A 22,650-nucleotide genomic window follows, 5' to 3' on the forward strand; every position below is an offset into this window, starting at 1 on the left:
GAGGACTATTTCTGCACATCCTTTCCCCCTACCCACTGTGTCAGCTTGAGCAAGCGATAAGCAAGTGAGTAAATGAAGGAAATTTCAAAACAGTAGTGGTAAACATCAAAATCTTATTTTCGTTCTGGAAACCCCTGCCAAAAAAGAAAATTGCTAAGCCAGACGCTTGGGAAGGGTAGCAAGTACTAGGGGTTTGAAGTGAGAAGACTTGGTTCTGGTGTTGGCATTGCCCCCGACTAGCCCGGCCCTGCAGGCTGGTGACCGATCACCCCTCCAACCTCATCTATCAGCGAGGAGATCGGGCCAGCTGACTTTCGATCCAGCTCTGACCTTCCGTGCTTCTAAGTCCTGCGCTTCCTAATTTCCTGGCTTCGAATCTTGGTCACAGTACACCCCATTTCCTGTCTTCCTGAGAAACGGCTAGGCCCCTGCACACGGCCCAGAGGCCCATGCCTCGTGTAGCCACTGGCCCTGACCTTGGGGAGTCACCTCGCCGCCCTGGGTCTTCTTTGGCCAGTCAGCCGTGCGGAGGGTGGAGACGCCTGGCTGCTTCCTGCCTGCCTCACAGGGGTTGTAAAGGCCAGTACAATTTCACAAAGGATGAATTCCTCCAAGGAAGATCCTGCCTGAGTAAAATATCTCAATACTTCAGCCGCAGTGACTGCCGTAATATTCGGGAATCGTGAGGGATGAGGAGAGAAGGCCCTGGTGTAAGTACGCCTTGTATTTATGGTAATGGAGAGGCAAGAGACCTTAGAAGCCACCCAGGGACCCTCTTCATTTGCAGATAAAGACATGGAAACTGAGAAAGTGTAAGTGGTGAACTCCAGGCCATAAGCCCAATGCCGTGGCGTGGCTGGAGTTGGAGCCTAGATCTCTGGCTCGCAGCCCAGGGCTCTCCCACTACATCAAAGCAGGTGCCCTGGGACCAGCCCTTGGATTTTATTTTATTTTTTAAGATTTTATTTTATTATTTATTCATGAGAGACACAGAGAGAGAGAGAGAGAGGCAGAGACACAGGCAGAGGGAGAAGCAGGCTCCATGCAGGGAGTCTGACGTGGGACTCCATCCCAGGACCCCAGGATCACACCCTGGGCTGAAGGCAGGCGCTAAACCACTGAGCCACCCAGGGATCCCACCCCTTGGATTTTAAAACCTGCAGCAGGATGGTTCTGGGAACTGAGCACGTCTGCAACATTCTGCTCTGACTCAGTGAAGGAAAATCACCCAGGAAAGTTATTCAGTGTAGGCAACCTATGAGCACTGGTCAGGCCAAAGTACCCAACCACCAGACGGTCCTCAAAAATCTACTTACCCAGGGCACCTGGGTGGCTCAATCGGGTAAGTGTCTGCCTTCAGTTCAGGTGGTGATCCCAGGGTGCCCCGATCAAGCCCCATGTGGGGCTCCCTGCTCAGCGGGGAGTCTGCTTCTGCCTCTTTCCTAGCTTCTACATTCTCTCTCTCTCTTTCCTTCTCCCTCTCCCTCTGTCTCTCTTTCTTAAATAAATAATAAAGTCTTAGAAAGAGGACCAGAGCCAATCTGCTTTGACACAACTTGGCAGCCCTATTGGTATGAACGAACCCAGAGAAACCCCAAAGTCCCATTCCTGACAGCCAGGTTACTCTGGCTTGCTTCTCCCAGGGCAGGGTGCCTGGAATAACTGCCACAAATGTCTCACTAATGAGAAAAGCCTGACACCCAGCTTGGAGATGGAGGGACAGTGTGGCCTGCGATCTTTGCCTCCTACCTTGTACGTTATCATATTCAATCCAGATTTCCAGATTTGTGATCTCCAGTTCTTCCCATCAGGACATTTTTGGGGTGGGGGGAGATTTTATTTTTAAGTAATCTCTACACCCAGTGTGGGACTCGAACTTACAACACCGTGATCAAGAGTCAGATGCTGGGACGCCTGGGTGGCTCAGCGGTTTAGCGCCACCTTCGGACCAGGGCGCGATCCTGGAGACCCGGGATTGAGTCCCACGTCGGGCTCCCAGCATGGAGCCTGCTTCTCCCTCTGCCTGTGTTTCTGCCTCTCTCTCTCTCTCTCTCTCTCTCTCTCTCTCTCTCTCTGTGTCTGTCATGAATAAATAAATAAATAATCTAAAAAAAAAAAAAAGTCAAATGCTCTACAGACTGAGCCAGTCAGGTGCCCCCCATCAGGACATTTGATATTATTTCATTTATTGATTCAAGGCATAAACGAAGGACTGACTGTATGTGGGATCCTGTCGTAGGCACCAGAGAGCCAGAGGGGACTTCGAATTTCAGAGCCTTTGTTTTTTGGGGGTCCACGATTCCTTCCTGTACTTGCGTACAAAGTTTTTGTGTGTGTAAAGTGCATTTTTTTTTTTTGAGAGTGGATCCTTAGCTTGGATCAAATCTGTTACCCCATCACAGTTAAGAACCTTACATCATCATGCACCTGTTGTCCTGGTGAGCATTGTCATCCTGTCTGTCCATTGAGTCGCGACCACAGGGGCTGACCACGTGAGGCATGACTGCTCAGAGCTCTGGTATTTTCTGTAGAACCTCAAGAAGCTGTGCCCATCCACCTAAACCGAGGCCTACATCTGTGACTTCTCACCTGAGCATCGATAGGCTCCTACAGTCCCTGGCCTAGCAGCCCTGGCCCCGGACCTCAGTGAGCCCTGGAGAGGCCACAGTGGCATGTGGACGGGCCATTTCCTGGCATTCAAAGACCCTTTCATTCAGCCCTTCTGGTCCTTCTGACTAGTGCTCCTGCTGGGGATAGTGGGGGGTCAGGTTCTAGAATTTCCTATTTGTTCTCTTGAGATTCCCACCCTACGCACTGCCCTGAGGGACCTTGTGGCCTCGGAGTAGCTAGCTGCCTGGGGATGACTTTGGCTGTGTGGTTATCCCACTGTGTTCCGGTAATGCCTGGTGGCCCCTCTGCTAGTCGTGGGGAAGTAGTTTTGCCGAAGGAGAGCCTGCTGAGTGCCTCCTGTTCTCACCGAGGCAGTAGTTTTCTCATGCCATTTAATACAGGAATTCAGAATGTAATCATTCCTCGTTGGTGGGATAGGAGCAGAGATCCAGACAAAATCGTAGCCAGAACTGGGGCTTCAGGGGTGCCGAGGACACTGCAAGATAAACACGTGTATTTGAGGATGCGTGAGTGTGTGGGTCTCACTCGCTTCAGGTGATGTGCTGAATTCTATTCTTTCTTCCTCTGCAGAGAGAAGACACGGTTCAATGTGTAGACCTTCTCCCTCGCCAGCATCTCCACCCTCCAATTCCAGGACGTCATTAGTACAGGTGAAAACAAAAGCCTGTCTCAGCGGCCAGAACTCTGCCAGCAGCACCTCAAAGCCATTCAAAACGCCCAAAGACAATCTACTTACCTCCAGCAGCAAACAGCACACGGTCTTTTCTGCAAAAGGATCAAGGGACAAACCATGGTGAGTGTCGGGCACTGGCAGCCCGCAGCTGTGTGTCCTCCCTGCTTGTCCCTGTCACCACAGGAAACGGTGTTTACCCTCTGGCTTTGTTCCTGGGCATCGTGTCCAGGAATTTGGGGAATGAGGAGGGCAGGGACAGAAAACCATGACAATGATGGGGTGAGAAACCCAAACCCCTAGAGGGAACGCAGGCCTTTAAAGCGCCGTGTGCCTGAATAGGGGGGAAGCTCTTCTGTTCCCGAGAGCTGAGCCAAGTCGTGTCATCGAACAGGGTGACAGAGAAATATTCCTCAGTTATGTGGTCATCTCTCAATTTTCTGCCCCAGTGAAGAGAAGCACTGATGTAAATAATCCAAAGCACAGTTTGCCCAGCGGGGAGTGAGGCCCTGGGAGGCAGGCCCCCCCACCGAGCCGCTCTGCGGAGAGCAGCTGGGCCTCCACTCCTCTACCAGCTACCCACAGAGGCAGATAGTGGGAGCTGAGCCTCGGAGGAAAAGAGGAAATCCAAAGAGAATGTCACCCCTTTGATGTGGTGGGAGAGGACTGGTTGCAGGTGACCTTGGAGAATCAGAGGCTTTGTGTTCTTTTTTTTTTTTTTTAATCTCAGTCTTTACCCAAAAGTCAGCAAAGGTTACCTGTGGAGCGGACAGATAGACAGACAGGAAGAGAAGGTGAATGTCTTCAAGTGCTGACAGCCCTAACGTGGAGCACTTAGGGACTGGCGAGTTACGGAGTCTCTAGCCTTCTCTTGCAGACGTCACGAAGGCAGACAAGGGACAAGCGTGGAGCCTGCCTAATTTATATATTTAAAGAGAAAAAGTGTTCTGTTAATGAATGATAGTTAATTACACTTAAGTTCATACCTAGTAAAGCTGTGGATTAAAAGCATCCATCAATTAGTTTGTCACTGCTCCCTGGAAATTATGATGACTTTGTAAGGAGCTAATTACACCAGATCCATTAGAGAGCCTCTTGTGCTAGAGTGGGAAGGTTTAGACACAGCTGTGGAGGGGGGGGGGGGTAGCTACCTGTCATACAGGTGGGCTTGCTGGGCCAGCTTTGTTCTCTCTGCTTGTTCGGATCTCAGGTCCATCCTGTAGGAGAATGTAGCGGGTTAGGGAAGACCCAGCCTGAGTGTGACGGTTGGTGGCCTCCGCACCTGGTTGCTCAGAGTGAGAGGCTCCCTTTTATCAGTGACCTCGGAGAGTGCCTGCCAGCTTGTTTGCCCGGGCAGTATCAGGCGTCTCGAGGTGAGCGCACGCTCTGGCGCACTGCCCGGGTACAGACGTCAGCTGGCTGACTCTGGGCAAGTTGCTCAATCTGGTGTGCCTCAATTTTCCTCATCTGTAAAATGGGCCTAATGCTAGCTCTCCCCTGTGGAATTGTTGTGAGGGTCAGGTGAACTAATTTTTATAAAAGCAGCAAGAGGGATCCCTGGGTGGCTCAGTGGTTTAGCGCCTGCCTTTGGCCCAGGGCATGATCCTGGAGTCCTGGAATCGAGTCCCACATCGGGCTCCCGGCATGGAGCTTGCTTTGCCTTCTGCCTGTGTCTCTGCCTCTCTCTCTCTCTCTCTCTCTCTATGTCTATCATAAATAAATAAATCTTTAAAAATATATATATATTAAAAGCAGCAAGAGCAATGTCTGGAGCAGAGCGCACATTCGATAAATACATGGTGATAATGTTACCATCATCATCATCATCATCGTTATGGGCACCAAAGGACTGAGCTCCTCAACTGGTGCTACAGGTTGAGAAGTCCAATCTCTCTGCAGAACTAGAGAGATGAAGTTGAAAACAGAGAAGGATAAAGTCATTTCTTCAGGGTCCAGACATGAGGTCCTGAGAAACCAGAGGGGGAGGGCCCGCCAAGGGGCTTGTGAGGAATGAGCCAGAGGAGAATCAGGGTCCTGGAAGATCATAGCGTGAGCACAGCGGATGACAGACAATAGACGTGGTCCCAGCCCTGAGGGGACCCCTGGGTTAGATCGGCCCCCGCGCTGCTTTCAGACCAACTCCAACACGCTCGTGCAGACTGCTGTGAGTCAGGGCTGGACGGTTCTGTTCTAGCAGAGTCTGCAAACGTTAGCCAGGACCCATAGGAGAGCAGCCCAAAGGATTGCAAGGAGGCAAGTCCTTCTTATGAAAAAAGAGGTTCCAGGGGGCGCCTGGGGGGCACAGTCGGTTAAGCAGCTGCCTTGGGCTCAGGCCATGATCTCAGGGTCCTGGGATCGAGTCCTGCGTTGGGCTCCCTGCTCAGCGGGGGGTCTGCTTCTCCCTCTCCCTTTGACCCTCCCCCTGCTTGTGCTCTCATTTCCTCTCTGTCAGATAAATAAATGAAATCTTAAAAAAAAAAAAAAAAGAGGCTCCAGAAACTAGAGCACTCACCTTGTGAGAAGAGTGGGAAGCCAGCAGGTGATCTGCCCACCTTCAAGGAGGCGGATCTGCAGAGGGACGGGGCGCCTCTGCCTCTCTGCCCTGCCACCAGCCAGGCTGAGGGCCCCCTGCCCTCCACCACCAGGGCCGTGTCGGGAAGGCTGGGCAGGCTTCCCCTGGAGACTCGGAGGGCTGCGCCTTGGCTCTGGGGCGCTTCCCCTGAGAGCACTGTGAAAGAGCCAGCCTCAAGTCAGACTCAGCCACGAGCTTTCCATGTGCGCTTGAACAAGTCACTTCACTTCTCTGGGCCTCATTCTCAAGCCTGACTAGTTTGTGATTCTAAGTCACAGTCATCCCCCGAATTCTCAAAGGTTCCTCGTTGCCTACTGGACTGAGAGTTAGGCCCTCAGCCCGACATAAGAGACCCTCTACAAACTGGCTCCGAACCCCCTAATCCAACCCTCCAGTACCATCCCATTACCCCGGCTTCCCCACTGTGTCTTCTCTGGTACCTTTGCCTAGAACACCCATCCATGTGCCTTTACTCAATTTAACACTTAATAAGTACCTACGGTCATACTATCTGCCAATTCTGTAACGAGGCCTGAGGACATGTAGGCCCCCTCATGTCCCCTGTGGCATCTTTGTGCAAGATAGAAAAAGGCCTGGATACAGCCCTGTCCCAGAGTGCACGGTCAGCTAATGAATGGTCTTCATCACTTCCTCAACCAGGCATCCTAGTGCAGTGCATAACGCATGCAACTGTTCATTGCAGCCTTGGGGACTCAAGATTAAATAAGACGCAGACTCTTAGAGAGTCTGTAATAAGAAGAGATGTGAGCTAACACAGACTACAATGTGATAAGAGCTAAGATATTGGTAGCTCAAGAGATGGGCACCTACCCCAGTCTGAGGACTCAGGAAAGGTTTTTCAGAAGGGGTCACACTTGAGCTGAGTTTGAAGGATAAGTAGGAATAATCTAGAGAAAGAAAGCTGGATTCGAATGGCAAATGTTATGTTATATATATTTTACCACAGTTTTTTTTTTTTAACTTTTTTTTTTTAAAGAAAGTGGGAAGAGAGTCCCAGGCAAAGAAAGGGAACAGAATGCACAGGCGTATTTGCATGTGGGGAGAGGTGGGAGAGGATACTGGGGAGGTGGGCAGGGCCATATTATCAAGTTCCACTCTGTGTGCTAAGTTCAGGGACTTGGACTTCATCCTGAAAACTTCACGGAGCTGTTAAAGGAGCAGCTTTCAGGGGCGCCTGGGTGGCTCAGTCAGTTGAGCATCCGTCTCTTGATTTCGGCTCAAGTCATGATCTCAGGGTGGTGAGATTGAGCCCCATGTCAAGCTCGGCCCTGGGCATGGAGCCTGCTTAAGATTCTCCTTCCCCCTGCCCCTCCCACCCACCCACCCCTAAAAAAAAAATAAAAAAGGAGCAGCCTTGAGTGATGGTAGAGCGCCGTGCCAGCAGTGTATAGGATGGCTTGAGGTGCCACCTGGAAAGCAGCAAGAACAGTGAGCGTGTTTTTGCATAAGCCCGGTGAGGTATGGCCACATCCTGTATGCAGGTAGCAGTCGTGGGCAGAAATATTAGGGGGGAGAAGGGGCCGGGTGGGAGAAATATTAGCAGGGGGAATGCCGCAGGACTTCAGTGTTCATTGCACGCAGGGCTCACGCTACGAGAGAAGACCAGGATCCTGCTGACGTTCCAGGCAACTGGACAACTGGATGACCGGTCCTGCTGCTTTCTCAGGAAGAGGATAGAAAAGGCCAGAGTTTAGGATGGGAAGGAGAGGATGAATTCAGCTGGCAAGTCAGTGGAGAAGGAAGTGTAGCTGCTTCCAGGGATATTGCAGACTGCAGTCCAGACCACCGCAATAAAGCCAGTATCACAATAAAGCAAGTCCCATGAATTTTTTGGTTTCCCAGTGCATATAAAAGTTATGTGTGCACTCTATAGTCTGTTAAGTCTGTATGTGCAACAGCATTACGTCTTTTTTTACTATTTTATTTATTCATGAGAGACTCGGAGAGAGAGAGAGAGAGAGAGAGAAGCAGAGGCAGAGGGAGAAGCAGGCGCCACATAGGGAGCCCGACATGGGACTCGATCCCAGGTCTCCAGGATCACGCCCTGGGCTGAAGGCGGCGCTAAACTGCTGAGCCACCTGGGCTGCCCAGCATTACATCTTTAAAAAAAACAGCGTATACACCTTAATTTAAAAATGCATTTTTTTAAATGCATTTTTTAAAGATTTTATTTATTTATTCATGAGACACAAAGAGAGAGGCAGAGACACAGGCAGAGGGAGAAGCAGGCTTCATGCAGGGAGCCCAATGCAGGACTCGATCCTGGGCCCCCGGGGCCACAACCTGAGCCGAAGGCAGACGCTCAACCACTGAGCCACCCAGGTGCCCCTAAAAATACCTTAGTGCTATGAAAAGTGCTAACTATCATCTGAGCTTTCAGCAAGTCATAATGTTTTTGCTGGTGGAGGCTCTTGCCTCGATGTTGACAGCTGCTGACTGATCTGGGTGGCGGGTGTTGAAGGTCGGGGTGGCTGCGGCAATTCTTTAAAGTTAGACAACAATGAAGTTTGCCACATTGGTTGACTCTTCCCTTCAAGAAGGATTTCTCTGTAGTGTTCGAGGCTGCTCGATAGCGTTTTGCCCACAGTAGCTGCAACACCTTTCAAAACTGGAGTCCATCCTCTCAACCCCGGCCACTGCTTTGTCCACAGGTTTCTGTCATGTTCTCTATCTTTTGGTCATTCCCACAGACTTCACAGCATCTTCTCCAGAAGTAGGTTCCATCTCAGGAAACCACTTTGTTCATCCGTCAGGAGCACCTCCTCATCCATTTAAGTTCTATCATGAGATTGCAACATTTGGCCACTTCTCACCCTAGTTCTCTGGCTGTTGCTACCTTTTCTGCAGTCATTTCCTCCACAGAAGCCTTGAACACCTGTTTGTTTGTTTTATAAAGGTTTTGTTTATTTATTTAACAGAGAGAGAGAGAGCACAAGCAGGGGGAGGAGCAGAGGGAAGAGGAAAGCAGAGAGCCCCATGTGGGGCTCGATCCCAGGACCCCGGGGTCACGACCCAAGCCAGAGGCAGATGCTCAACCGACTGAGCCACCCAGGTGCCCCAAACCGCTCCTAATGGCATCTAGAAGGATGAATCCTTTCCAGAAGGTTTTCAGTTAACTTTGCCCAGACCCCTCAGGGGAGTCAATCCGTGGCAGCTGTGGACTTGTGAAATGTATTTCTTCAACAGTAAGACTTGGAGATCAAAATGGCTCCTAGATCCATGGGCTGCAGAGCGGGACGCTGTGTTAGCAGGCATGAGAACAACAGGAGTCTCGCCGTACATCTCCATCAGAGCTCCTGGGTGACCAGGTTCATTGTCAGTGAGCAGTCATATTTTGAAAGGAATCTTGTTTTCTGAGCAGTAGGTCTCAGCAATGGGCTAAAAATATTCAGCAAGCCATGCTGTAAACAGATGTGCTTTGTCGTTTCATTCAGGGAGCCCAGGCCCAGTAGATTTAGCGTAATTCTTAAGGGCCCTCAGACTTTTGGAATTATAAGGGATTAGGTATAACCTAAAGTCACCGGCTGCCTATCAGGAGAGCTGGCCTGTCCTCCGAAGCTTTAAACCAGACATTCACTTCTTCTCTCTGGATCCAAGAGTCCCAGGTGGCATCTTCTTCCAATAGAAGGCTGTTTCACCTACAATGAAAACCTGTTGTTTAGTGCAGCCACCTTCATTCATGATCTTAGCTAGAGCTTCTGGAAAAACTTGCTGCAGCTTCTGTGTCAGCACCTTCTGCTTCTCCTTACACTCTGATGTTACGGAGACGGCTTCTTTCCTTAAGCCTCATGAACCAACCTCTGCTAGCTTCAAACTTTGCTTCTCTGGCTTCCTCTCGTCTCTGAGCCTTCACAGAATTGAAGGGAGTTCAGTTGGGGCCTTGCTCTAGACTAGGCTTCGGCTTCAGGGAGTGTTGTGGCTGGTTTGATCTTCTGTCCAGACGGCTAAAATGTTCTCCATATCAGCAGTAGGGCTGTTTTGCTTTCTTATCACTCGTGTGTTCACTGGAGTAGCGCTTTTAATTTCCTTCAATAATTTTTCCTTTGTATTCACAATTTGGCCGACTGGTACAAGAGGCCTAGCTTTTGGCCTATCTCGGCTTTCAACATGCCTTCCTCGCCAAGCTTAATCATTTCGACCTTTTGGTTTAAAGTGAGAGACGTGTGACCCTTTTTTCCCCTTGAACACTTACAGGCTGTTGTGGGGTTATTCACTGGGCTGATTTCAGTATTGTTGTGTCTCAGGGAATGGAAAGGCCCAAGGAGAGGGACAGAGACACAACCTCTGGCCGGTTTATCGGCTACGTTTGTGGTCTTCTGCGGCTGCGATGTGTGGTGCCCCCAAACAACTACTACAATGCTAACATCAAACATCACTGGTAACAAATATAACAATAATAAAACGTTTGACGTATTGCAAAAATTACGGAAAGGTGACACAGAGACACAAAGTAAAAGTGCTGTTGGAAAAATGGCACCAATGGACTTGTTCAATGCAGGGTTGCCACACACCTTCAATTTGTAAAAAAAAAAAAAAAAAAGTGTGTACGAAATGCAAACAAAGTGAAATGCAGTAAAAGTAGGTCTGTATCTGAGAAACACCCACATGGAGGTGGCACTGGTTGCTTTGGGCCAGAGGTCAGGACACAGGCATGGGTTGGGAATGGCTCTTTGAGAGTCAGCAGTGTAGACACAGGTGTGGAGACTGTAGGTACAGATGGAGCCTCCAGGGAAGCTCCGTAGCTCACGATGGGCAGGGGCCAAGGGCAGGGCCCAGGAGAGTCGGGGGCCAGGGGAAGAGGGGCCCGAGGCGGCAGGGACTGCTAAGCCAAGGTTCTTCCCACAGCATCCTGGCCTTTCTTTCCTGGTCCAAATCGTCACTGCCCTCCCTGCTTGCCCCACCGGCCACCTTCTTCTTGGACCCTGCCCTTCATCCCTCACCCACTTCCTCCCCGCAGGCCACTGAGATGCTGGCGTCTCCTTTTAATTCCCACAGCACTTCATTTTTACCCCTCCTGTGACTCTATTCATGGCTGGCCCCAGGTTAGACCTCCTGTCATTCCTTCTGCTCGGTAGTAATCGCAGGGCCTCCTGCACGGGAGGGCCTCACACTCAGCAAACATGGTCCCCTTGTCAGTAAATATTTGTTGAATTGAATGAAATTGATCTGACCATTGAAAGGGTTTGTAAGATTTCTATTCTTGGAGACAGTTAACCTTTTATCTACAATTGTTTGGACTGTCACTCTCGGATGGAAATATAATGTGCGACACGCGTGGAATTGTAAGTTTTCTAGTAGCCACGTTGGAAAAAGTGAAAAGACACCATTTTTAATAGGTTATTTTATTTAACCTAATGTATCGCAATCTTGTAATTTCAACATATCATCATGAGATCATTTATGTTCTTTTTTTTTCCTACCAAGCCTCTTTGAAAGCCTGTGTTTTATACTTGCAGCATGTGTCCATTTGGACACTAAATTTTCATCAGAAATACTTAATTCTGGTATACCTGGGTGGCTCAGTGGTTAAGCACCTGCCTTTGGCTCAGGTCTTGATCCTGGGGTCCTGGGATTGAGTCCCACATTGGGCTTCCTGCATGGAGCCTGCTTCTCCCTCTGCCTGTGTCTCTGCCTCTCTCTGTGTGTCTCTTGTGAATAAATAAATAAAATCTTAAAAAAAAAAAAAGAAATACTTAATCTGTATTTAGATTTATTAAAGAACTGGAGGTTATGAAATGAATTCGCATATCCAGGTTGTTCCAAACACACTTAAGCATTTTCAATAACTGAATCCAGTTCCTCAGCCACTTTTTTTTTTTTTTAAGATTTTATTTATTTATTTGAGAGAGAGAGGGAAAAAAAACCACACATGGTGGGGAGGGGCAGAGGCAGAGGGGGAAGTAGACTCCCGGCTGAGCAGGGAGCCCCATTTGGGCTCAGTCCCAGGACCTGGAGATCATGACCCCAGCCAAAGCCACCCAGGTGCCCCCCTCAACCGCTTTTTAAAGTGCTCAAAAGCCACAAATGGCTAGTGGCAGCTATATCACACAGCATAGATCTGGAGCCCTAGGCCGAGTGACCCTTGGGGGGGCCCTTTGGTTTGTTGATTCACAGGTGCCTGAATGTGGCTCCTGGCATCTCTGTGATGTTATGTTCCCCCCATGAGCTGACAAATTCTAGGGTAGAAGGAACATTTGCTCTGCTTCCAGGCTAGCTGGCTGCTGCTGGGTAGGAGGTGGGAACGGGCCTGCAGGACCCTGGCCGACTGAGCAGAGACTCCCCCGCCCCAAAGGAGCTCTGTAGCAGCCCCTAAAGGTCAGGGAAGCATAAAGCTTGCATGCAGGTGGTGGACTGTGGCCTTTACTTGAGACTTGACAGCAGGTTAGGGGCACCCTTTACCAGGTAGCTCAAATTCCCGTGTAGGGCAAGAAAAATCACCACTCCTAAGTCCAAGGTGACCTTCTGGCATCTGACACAAGGTTAAATTGACTGCGGGTTTGTTGTCTTCTCCCTTGTGTGGCTGGGGAGGTTAAAAAAGAGCTCTGCATTAGAAGAAAGGGAGAAACAGAGGGGTGCTCCTGGGGATCTGCGCGGCAGCACTCCCAGCTCCCCCCCCCCCACGAGCTCCCAGGGCCCCTCTCCCTGGCCTGCAGGGGGTCAGAGGCCAGAGAATCCCCTGCTGTCACCTTGGTCATCTTGCCATAGAGGTGTCCACAGGGCCCCTAAGGGCCCAGGCAGGGCGGCAAGGTGATTCCGTCCCCAGGTGGAAGTTGACAGGGAACGATGGCTGTTTGGCTCTTTTGAGCTAAAAGGAACATTCCAGCCTTTACTCTTGAGCCCCTGCTCAGCCAGGGGACTAGCCCCGCACAGGGACGGAGTCAGCCAGCCTGACTTTCCCATCTGCTGTCACTTCAGCTACCCCGGTCCAGGAAGGGAGCCATCGGGGAACGCAGACCTGCAAACCCGTCGATGTGGGCGGGAGCGGGGAGGAGGCTTTCCTCCCTGCATGGCTTGTTGCCTTCTCTTTGGGCCTTATCAACCCACACGTGTGTGCTGAATGCTAAATATGCTGAGCTATTAAAAATGCAGGAGATGAGCCAGAGCGAAAGAAAAACTCAGCAGGCTCCCTGGCCTCCTGTGTGTGCCCGACAGCGAGGTGGGGGACAGCGTCGCTCCCCTCCCGGAGCGCTGGGGCCGGGCTGGCGCGGGGAGGGACAGCGGAGAGGCCCTGGCCCGGCGCCTTGGGAGAAACGAGGCCGGCTTATCGGGTCTCGCCTGGCGTTGGCGTGACGTGGGGGCAAGGCCACGGTGGTTAGCAGTGGCTCCCGGGGCTCGGGCCGTCTCTCCCGCCCAGGCTGCGAAGTAGCAGAGATCGGCGGGGCTGCAGACCCTCCGTGTGGCCGCAGCCCTCTGACCGGATTCTTGCAGTGGCCTCTGCCTCCCGCCTTGCCCACACCGCCGTCCACACCGCCGTGCACAGCGCCGTCCACACTGCCTGCAGCTGTGCGCCCCTCCCTGCTCAGCGCTCTTCAAGGGCTCCCGGGTGTTGGCCCAGCAGAGTAGAGGTCTAACCCCTCCGGAGGAGGATACGTGACCTGGCATTTCCCCCTTGTGCCGCCGGTATTTTAACTCCTTTATTTCCTATTTCGGGGGCCCCGGTCTTGCCTGTAGCTCCTCAGACAGGCCTTCCTGTGCTGGCTCGCGCTGTTTCTCTTATCAGGAGCAGCCTCCTCGCCCCACACACGCCCCAAGGCTCTGCAGGAGTGCCACTCCCTCCACGAAGCCTTCCCGGACTTTTTTTTTTTCCTTCCCGGACTTTTTATACAGACTGAGATGATTCTTCCTCTAAGCTCCCGCTACCACTCAACATGTTCCTGTGAGAGCTACCGTCATATATTGTATTTATTTATACCTTCAGCCTCTCCTGCCACCAGCTGGGCCTTCAGCTCCTTGGCATCCTTGGTGCCCCATGACATCCGGCACTTGATGAATGAAGGAATGAATGATGGGTGAATGAATGAAGTAGCCTGTGAAATAGAACTGCTCCTTCCCCCTCCTCATAGAGATTTTTCTGATGCTGAAGGAAACGGCAGGTATAAATAGCTTATCTTTTGAGTTCTTGATGAGAAACCAGAGTGCCAATTCCCATCATGGAATTCTTGTTCCTGTCCCAATTATAAGAGCTAGGGAGGGAGAACTGTGGTTCCTCGATGATAAAAAGGAAAAACCCTTTGTGCTCTGGCAAGGAGGGGAAGGATCGGCGCATCCCGTGCCATAGCCCCCGTCTGCGGTTGTGCCCATGTCCCAGCATGCCCTTGACCGAAGCAGAGTTGTCGGTATGGCAGTCGAGCAGTCGACAGCAGCCCCTCCCTGGAGCCCATGTACACACCCAGCCCCTCCCTCAGGAGAAGAGAGGGGACATTCTGAGGCCAGTTTTACCCCTAGTGGTGCAGGTTTGGGTGGCAAGAGAGGAGGGGGTGGGGTGGAGGGTTGGGAGAGGAAACACGGGTGGAGAGAAGTAAGTAGGTGGAGGAGTGGAAGGGGCAGCTGGTGAGAGAGCAGGAGGGACAGGCCGAGGATGCAAGCATGGGGGGCGGGGGGGAGGCAGTGTCCCTTCCAGGACCGGGAGGCAGAGGAGCGGAAACATCCCAAGTGCTGCGAGCTCGCTGGGTTTCCAGGTGATGGAGATAAGCACAATGGACAGCTCCACCGGGTAGACTCAGCTGACCCTGTCCGGTCACAGAAGTGCTCAGTAGCAGGGACCAGCATCTAGGGAAGGAGACCAGAGGCTCAGACAGCTGGGGAGGGAAAATGGCACGACGGAGAAAGGGAGTAGGAGCCACAGAGATTAGTATCCCCGATGCCCTCCACGTTCACGCTGCAACGTTGCACCTTTTGGAGGCGTCCGTAGAGCCAGCCCCCCTTGAGGCTCCCGTCTGCTGGGCGACAAGGAGGCAGCAGGCCCACGGATGGAGGAGGATGGCCTGAGATTACAGCTGTGCCACGGCGGAGCCGGAACCCACCCCGGACTTCTCACGGCCGGGACCGAGATCAAGTGCACCGTCCTTAGAGCCGCCTGAGGTCAGGCCCCATTGCTGTCCTCTCTTTGCTGGATGAATGCCCTGGGGCAACCTTCCCAAGCCCCTGGTTCCTTACCTATAAACTGGGGGTGAGAGTCCAGCACAACCTTCGATCTTCGATATAAGCACATAGCTTACTGGCCAGTGTGTGGCAGATGCTCACTGTGTGAGTGTCAAGGGACCATGAGAGGAGGAGGGGGCCAGGTGGAGGGTTGACAAGCCCCCCCACCCTCACCTTTGTCATTGCCCTGGCACCGGGGAGAGAGAGCTGCAGGCCGGTCCTTACCCAAAGCATTCGTTCTGGTGGAGCGCTGGTTTGGTTTTTTATTATGTTATGGGACTTAACCTTTCCTGGGAACATTCATTCATTCATCGAGCATTTATTCAGCCCTTCCTAAGTGCCAAATAATGCATATGTCACTGGGTTCCCTCCAGAGCGACTTGTGCACGTAGTCATCCTTGTCCCCAGGTAGCTCGTTTTCTGGTCAGGCCACATACACATAGAACTGAGGCCTGGCCATGTGACACGGTAAATGTGGCACAGACACCCAGGAAGGAACAGCCAGCAGTGCGAGAGTAGGACGTTTCCTCCGGACCTGGGCAGATGGGGGAGTGTTCACCCGGGGAATGGAGGAGGGCACACCTGCAGAAGGAACTGCCCAGCCCACGGAAAAGCCTGGAGCCAGGCTGAGCGCTGCAAGGAGCAGTGAGAGCACCATGAGGCTGTGGGGAAGGTTCCCCCCACCCCCGGGTGGGGGAGCCGTGGAGGCCAGGTCGTGAGGCTGGACCCTGGGCAGCAGGGAGCCTGCCAAGCCTTTCGAACAGCAGGCTGGCAGGGTCAGATTTGCCTGGTGTCCAAGTGGAGGCAGAGTAGAGCCAGGAGGCTGGGACGGAAAGACGGGTGGTGGGGATTTTCATCAAGGCTCCGAGAGCCAAGAGGACAAGGCAGGGAGACTCGAGAGTGGCCGAATGTCAAGGAAGAGCCCAGGTCTCTAAATGGATGGCGATGTTGTTAATGCAGAGTTAAAAAAAAAAAAAAGACAAAGCATATTTAATTTGGGACAAAGAATTTCCTGAGTCTGGCTGTAGGTCCAAGTGAAAACTCTTAATTCTCGATGGTTTAAACAAAGTGTGCTCGGTGTTCTGGATATAGAGGCCGTGGGGGCTGCGGGGTGCCAGCCCCGGAGGAAAGGGACCAGCAGAGTGAGTGACACCTGGCTGCCCGGCCTCTTGCGAGGGAAGACGGAAGACGTCCCCGGGCTCTCCGTCCCTGGAGGAAGGCGGGGAGCAGAGGGGAGCAGAGGCCGCCCACCGCGCCACACCGGCGGGTAGCCTGGGGTGCTGCGCCATCCCTGGTCCTCAGGCTGCTCAGAACAAGCTTCCTGAAAGCGAAAGCTGAGGACCTGAGCTCGGGGCTCGGCTGCGGCCTCCCCTGGCAGGGGGACGGAGGATGTTCTGGGAGGAGGCCTCTTCTCTCCCCCGGGGCGGTGTTGGCTCCTGGGCTTGAGAGGCACAGTGAAAGGTCTTGGCTGCGCTGGTTCTGGAAGGCGAGGAGCAGGCCGGGCAGCCTGCAGCTCCAGCAGCGGGAGCCTGTGACCTCTGGCGGCCACCGAGGGGAGTGCTGCTTCTTGCTGCTGCCGAGCAGAGCCGGTGCTGGGCCCGGCGGGCGTTTGGGGCTCCGTTCCGCTCTGCACCAGCACTCCTTCCAGAAGCCACTTGCTTCCTGGTTTCTGACGTCTTACATCCTACCCTCAAAGGCTCTGATGCCATTTATGCATTGATGTGCGTTTCGCCGAGTATTTATTTTAGGTGCCACCGGTTTGGCCTAGGGTTTGTGTCAGACCTCTCCTGGACACGCTGCCCGCGGCCACACTGCTGCAGGCAAGCTGGTCCCACGTGCACTCCAGAGACAGCCTGTCCAGCGTGACTTGCCCTACTGTGCCAGGACTCTGTTTTTCCTTCTTTAGCTTCCTCTCATCTAGCTTATTGATTTTTCCCACAGTCTTAGGGCATTATGACCACCACCACACACCCCCAAGAATGTCATTTAGTGCTGGTCTCCCAGCAGGTTTGGAGACCACGTTCAGCACTCCCTTCTTCAGGAAGCCCTGAGTAACGAAAGTGCCAGAGAGAATAGCAGAGGCTGGTGCTGGGGCTTCCTGCTTCCAGGCAGCCTGGAGCGGTTATTCTGCCAGAAGACATCATAGAGCCAGAAGGACCCCCATTGCCTAACGTACTTTGGGGTTGCAGGACAACATGTTTGCATAGGGGAGGCTGGAATTCCTGCTCACTCTTCCTCCAGAATGTGTTCTCCAGGGGGGTGCCTCTAGCCACTGGTCCAGGCTCAACCAGTGCATAGAAACCAGGGCTTGAGAATCAGGCAGGGAGACTTCCTACCTAGCTCAGCTTTTCCTCTCCACTGAGCTCTCCAGAAGTGGTCCTCCATTCTGTGTGAGTCTAGAAGGCCACTAGCTCTCACCCTCTGCTGCCCCTGCCTCAACCCACCTCATGTACCCCTCCCTCCATTGAGGGACTGGAAAGGCAAAGGGGACATAATTTCTGATGAGTTGCACCCCAGATGTCTACCCCAGAAGAAGCAGGATTGGTAGGGAAAGGGGAACAGCATGATCCTCTCTCCCCTTTGTTGTTTTAGCTCCCATTTATTAAAAGCCAACCATGTGCCGAGCATTATGCTAAGCATTTCATATGTATTATCTCGTAATCACTTCAAATCTCCATCATGATCTTCATTTTACTGATAAGAAAACTGAGGCCCAGAGTGGCAAAGTGCTGAGATAAGGTAGGCAGGGCCACCCCCCCACCCCACCCCCACCCCCGTGCCTGAGTGGGTTTTGCACTGCACGAGGCCGTCCCTTGGAGGAGGTGAGAAGAAACGGAAACAGCACTCGTCCACCTGCCAGGTCAGCCTCCGTCCTTCGAAATCTCACAAAAGTCCTTACAGACTCATGGACACCCCGCAATCGGGAAGCCAGGTGGCTTTCCCGCCATCATGCAACCAGCAGTAGAAAAAGTGGGATTCAAATCTAGGTTTGTCTGATTTGAAGCTTATATTCCTTTTTTTTTTTAAGATTTTTTTTTTTATTTATTCATTTGGAAGAGACAGAGAGCACAAGCAGGGGGAGAGGCAGAAGAGAAGCAGACTCCCCGCTGAGCAGACACCCAACACAGGGCTCAATCCCAGGACCCTGAGATCATGACCTGAGCCGAAGGCAGGTGCTTAACCAGGAGTCACCCAGGCACCCCTGAAGCCTGTTTTCCTAACCATTATCCTCAACTATCTTGCAACACCCTGTAGAATACTGACAAGGCACAGACCTTAGATTCACTTCTACTTGTCCTCCCTGATTTTATTTGACTGGCCTCTGGCCACTTTTATCATTCATCAAAGTCAGCTTGTTCATCTCTCCCTCACTCCTAACTGGCTTCAGGGAAAGTCCCACATCGTTCTTCTCAGTGGCTAATCGCCTCTTCCCCCAGTTGATGGACAGGGTGCTGGCCCATCATCCAAGTCACTGATGAAGATGCTTTAACCTTCCCGGCCGGCAATGGGCCCCCGTGAGCTCTGCTGGGTGCTGCTGGGGGCTGGCACAAAACGCTGCTAACCAGTCTTTTCTGCCTCTGCTGCCAGGGCCACTCACGCCCAGTAGTTGTGTGGTCTGACCACATTTTCCCAGTTTCCTGAGGGTGGGTTATATGGGAATGAATCCAAATCCGTGCAAAGGCCAGGAGAGATCGTACACAGTACTTTCCCTCTGACCACCAGCCCTGATGCTCAGCCACAAAATATTAATCTGGTCGGTTCTTTATTTACTGTGCTCTGTGGCTGGTTACCCTGTGTTCTGTTTGCTTAAGGTGTTTACAAATTGGCTTTCTGAAAGTTTCCCCAATCTTTTCCCAGATTAAAAAACAGAACAAAACCAAAAAACAACCATTTATTCATTCATGGGGATTTATGTCGTACCTCCTCTATCTGTAGTACCTTGGTAGGATGTTGTAGCTCTGTTATTCAGGCTGATTCTTAGAGATTGCCTGACTCTCAGCCTTCAAGAACATCTCAAGTCTTTTCTCGACTTGAATTATTTATTTATTTATTTATTTATTTATTTATTTATTTAGATTTTATTTATTCATGAGAGACACAGACAGAGAGAGCAAGAGAGGCAGAGACACAGACAGAGGGAGAAGCAGGCTCCATGCAGGGAGCCCGACGCGGGACTCGATCCCAGGACTCCAGGATCACACCCTGGGCCAAAGGCAGGCACTAAACGGCTGAGCCTCCAAGAGGTCCTCTGGACTTAAAGAATTTAAATGTGATGTAAATAATGTCCTGAGAGCGCCACCCACCCCCGCCCTCTCCCCTCCATCCACCAAAATGCATCCTTTATTATTATTATTTTTTAAGTGCATCCTTTAAAATAGAGTGCATCCCCTTTTATTTGGGATGACTTCAATGCAGTCACTCCTTAGAAGGCAGGAGGCTGGGTGAGGTGGCCCTTTCAAGGATCTGCCAGGAAGCCGGAGATCCTCAAAATTCTGTGAGGCCAGCAGCACAGGCGCAGGAGCCTTTGTCGAAAGAATCGGTGGGGAGAAATCAGACAGCTGAGAACTCTCATCAGACACATAACCCACAGCACAGCTACCATATGTCTTCAGGCTCTTGCCTGTCAAATCCATCTTTACCCTGCGCTGGTAAGTGGAGCAGGGCTGGCAACGATTTCTGCAGGCCTAAAGATTTTCTGAACCATTCTTTTAAGGCTTATCTGTTGATGAAAGAATAAATCATGATCCCCAGGAAAGTGGAGCCGGCAGGAGAGCAGCTGGTCCCGGGAGACATGGGTGGCCCTCGAAACGGCGCCGGGGAGATGCTCCACCTCTGCTCTTTTGCAGACATCACTGGACAGGGAGGGGGATCCACCTGGTGCCAGGAGAGCCATTGTTCTCAAAGCCAGAGCACCCTCCGTGGCCCAAAATGATAAGTTCAGACAGGCCCCCAGGAAGAAGCCGTGGCAGCCAAAGCAGCACGAAAGAAGCCAGGTAGGCCTCTCCCGCACCGAGCTAGGAGGACGAGGGAGGACTGTCCTCGGCCATGGGATCCCCTGCCCGGGACCAGACACAGAGGAACGGAGATAACAAGGAGCTAACTACTCCCAGGATGTTAGACCCAGCGGGGGAACGAGCTGCAGCCCTGGGCTCCCTGAGAGAGTTCATCCCCATGAACAGAACAGGCATGATGAAAGCAACAGGGGCAGAGTGAGCACTCATCCTTCCCTTTCAAACACTGCTCCGAAAAGAAGGGCCGCTAGTGAGGTGACACATGCGACTAATTGGGAGAATCCGGGAGGCGCGGGCGTGCGGCCCCGCAGACGGGAGGGCCAAACCGAGAGGCTCCGGCCGACCTCAGGGGTAGCTGCCAGGCTTGCTTGTCACCAGAGCACACGGAGTAATAAATTCGCTCCAGCGCCCACCAGCACGTGGAGGAGGTGGGGTGGCTGATCCCACGCCGGGGAGAGGCCCACACCGCGGAGGCAGGGGGTCAGAATCTTTGGGCTTCATTCCAGTGGAAAAAATTCAACCTGCTGTTCAGGGTCCGCCGCCCAAGGTTGGGATGCCGGACAGGCCAGGGGTGATGGTAGGGGAAGTGGGGACAGTGAGAAAGGGGACGATGGGAGAACGTGGGAGGCAGTTGTGACACGATGGCTTCCAGATGCCCCCGAGTGTAGACGCAGCCAGGGATCTGTATGCAGGTGAAGCAGCGGCCGGGGCTCTCAGCACCTTCCTTTCTGCTGAGAAAAGGTGGAGTCTCTGGGATTGGTTTTCCAAATTGTGTGGCACCATCTTGCCATCATTTCCTCCTCTTTGTTCATCAATTTAGGATCTGAGGGCTCTTGCCAACAGTGGCGAAGAAAAGAGACTAAATATTCCAGTGGATGGATGGCTGACATTTATCCTGGGGAATGAGGTTGGCAAGGGCACACAGGAAGGCTTTTTTGCTTCTCTCTCTCTCTCTCTCTCTCTCTCTATCTCTGATTCTCGTTTCTTCTGGGGATGGCTTTGACCCATCCCATCTCTGAGCTGCTTGCTTCCCTGTCTCCTTTTAACTCCCAGGCGAAGTACCTTCTCAGCTCAGACCAGAGGCAACTTACCTTGGAGAGGAAGCCCAAAACCTTCGGGGGGCAGAAGGGACACCAAAGATAAAAGTATCTGGGTCAGGGGTGCCTGGCTGGCCAGAGGACATGAGACTCTTGATCTCAGGGTTGTGAGTTCAAGCCCCACACGGGTGTAGAGATTACTTAAAATTAAATCTTAAAAAAAAAAAATTTTTTTAAAAAAATTAAATCTTAAAAAAAAGTGGGGCATCTGGGTGGCCCAATCGGGTAAGCGTCTGCCTTCAGCTCAGGTCATGATCCCGGGGTCCTGTGATTGAGCCCCGTGTTGGGCTCCCTGCTCAGCAGGGAGTCTGCTTCTCCCTCTCCCCCTGCCTGCCACTGCCCCAGCTTGGGTGTGCACACTCTCAATCTCTGTCAAATAAATAAATAAATAAATCTTTTTTTTTTTTTTTAAGGAAGGCATCTAGGGCAGCCTGGGTGGCTCAGCGGTTTAAGCGCCTGTCTTTGGCCCAGGGCATGATCCTGGAGATCGAGTCTCCACATCAGGGATCCTCGATCCCGGGATCGAGTCCCACATCAGGCTCCCTGCATGGAGCCTGCTTCTCCCTCTGCCTGTGTCTCTGTCTCTCTCTCTCTGTGTCTATCATGAATAAATAAATAAAATCTTAAAAAAAAAAAAAGAGAGAAAGGCATCCAGGTCAGTTCCCAGGTTCTCCTTCTTCATTCTATCTACAGCCATTCTCCTTTAGTTGCTAGACATCCTTAGAATTCTCACCCAAAGCAACGGAGTCTCCTATCACCTTCCCACCACCAAGACGAAGCCCACCCACTGGGCATCAGAGACGTTTACTCAGCCCCTTACTACTCATCTGGACTTTGGAACCATTTGAAATACTATTGCTCAGACTTTTTTCCCCTAATACCTTCCATTCCAATGAAAGAAAACTCAATCCCAGAGAGCTTCACATTAGCCTTCTCTTCTAGTTTTTGATGGGCTCCGATTCCACATCCCGCCTATGGACGTTGGGATTGAAGTGGAGTTCTGGAAGCGTTGGCAGTAGAGGGTATGAATGAACCACGCTTGTTATAAAGTAGAGAGAATTCCAAATTAGGAGATCAGTCACAGATATTAGCTGGCCTGGCTCAAGCTCAGTTACTAACACACAGTTGGGAAGAAGCATCACCAAAGAGATGAGTCAGCTGGCACTGTTCCAAATGGCTGGACCTCATGTACCTGTGCTCTCATGGCTGAATTAAGAGGCACATTGGAGCTGGACATTGACTTTAGGAGAGAAACGCAGGCTGTACTGTGAGCGTTTGAGGACCATTTGGCTCGGTTTTTAAATTTAGTTCATTTCATACCATTGCTCTGAATTATTCTATCCCCACATCATGTCTTTGTCTGCTGAACTCACGGTACTCAACATGTGCCCTGGCCATTTCTCACAGGAACTGGAGGCCTGCCCTTTACTCATACCAGCTCCTGCGACAAGAGCTAGACTTGAAACCCAAGGGTCTAATTTCCTTTCCAGGATTTACTGGGCTTCA

General features: G+C 51.8%; 1 protein-coding gene across 10 annotated transcripts in view; it reads left to right on the forward strand.

Annotated features, from left to right (window-relative positions):
• ATXN7L1 (ataxin 7 like 1) overlaps positions 1 to 22,650 on the forward strand; it is a 245,268-nt gene that overhangs the window by 185,198 nt on the left and 37,420 nt on the right. For 9 of the 10 annotated variants that reach the window (XR_005982684.1, XM_041722182.1, XM_041722183.1 and 6 more), the window contains one exon: positions 3,202 to 3,424. Coding sequence is in view for 9 of the 10 variants with exons in the window: in XM_041722182.1 (XP_041578116.1) it covers positions 3,202 to 3,424 (223 nt within the window). In the remaining variant the exon portion in view is untranslated. Of the gene's footprint in view, positions 1 to 501; positions 711 to 3,201; positions 3,425 to 22,650 lie in introns of those variants that run through there. The other variant, XM_041722190.1, reaches the window with a different exon arrangement.

The sequence above is a fragment of the Vulpes lagopus genome, chromosome 11 (genome assembly GCF_018345385.1).
Source record: "Vulpes lagopus strain Blue_001 chromosome 11, ASM1834538v1, whole genome shotgun sequence".
Lineage (NCBI taxonomy): Eukaryota > Metazoa > Chordata > Mammalia > Carnivora > Canidae > Vulpes > Vulpes lagopus.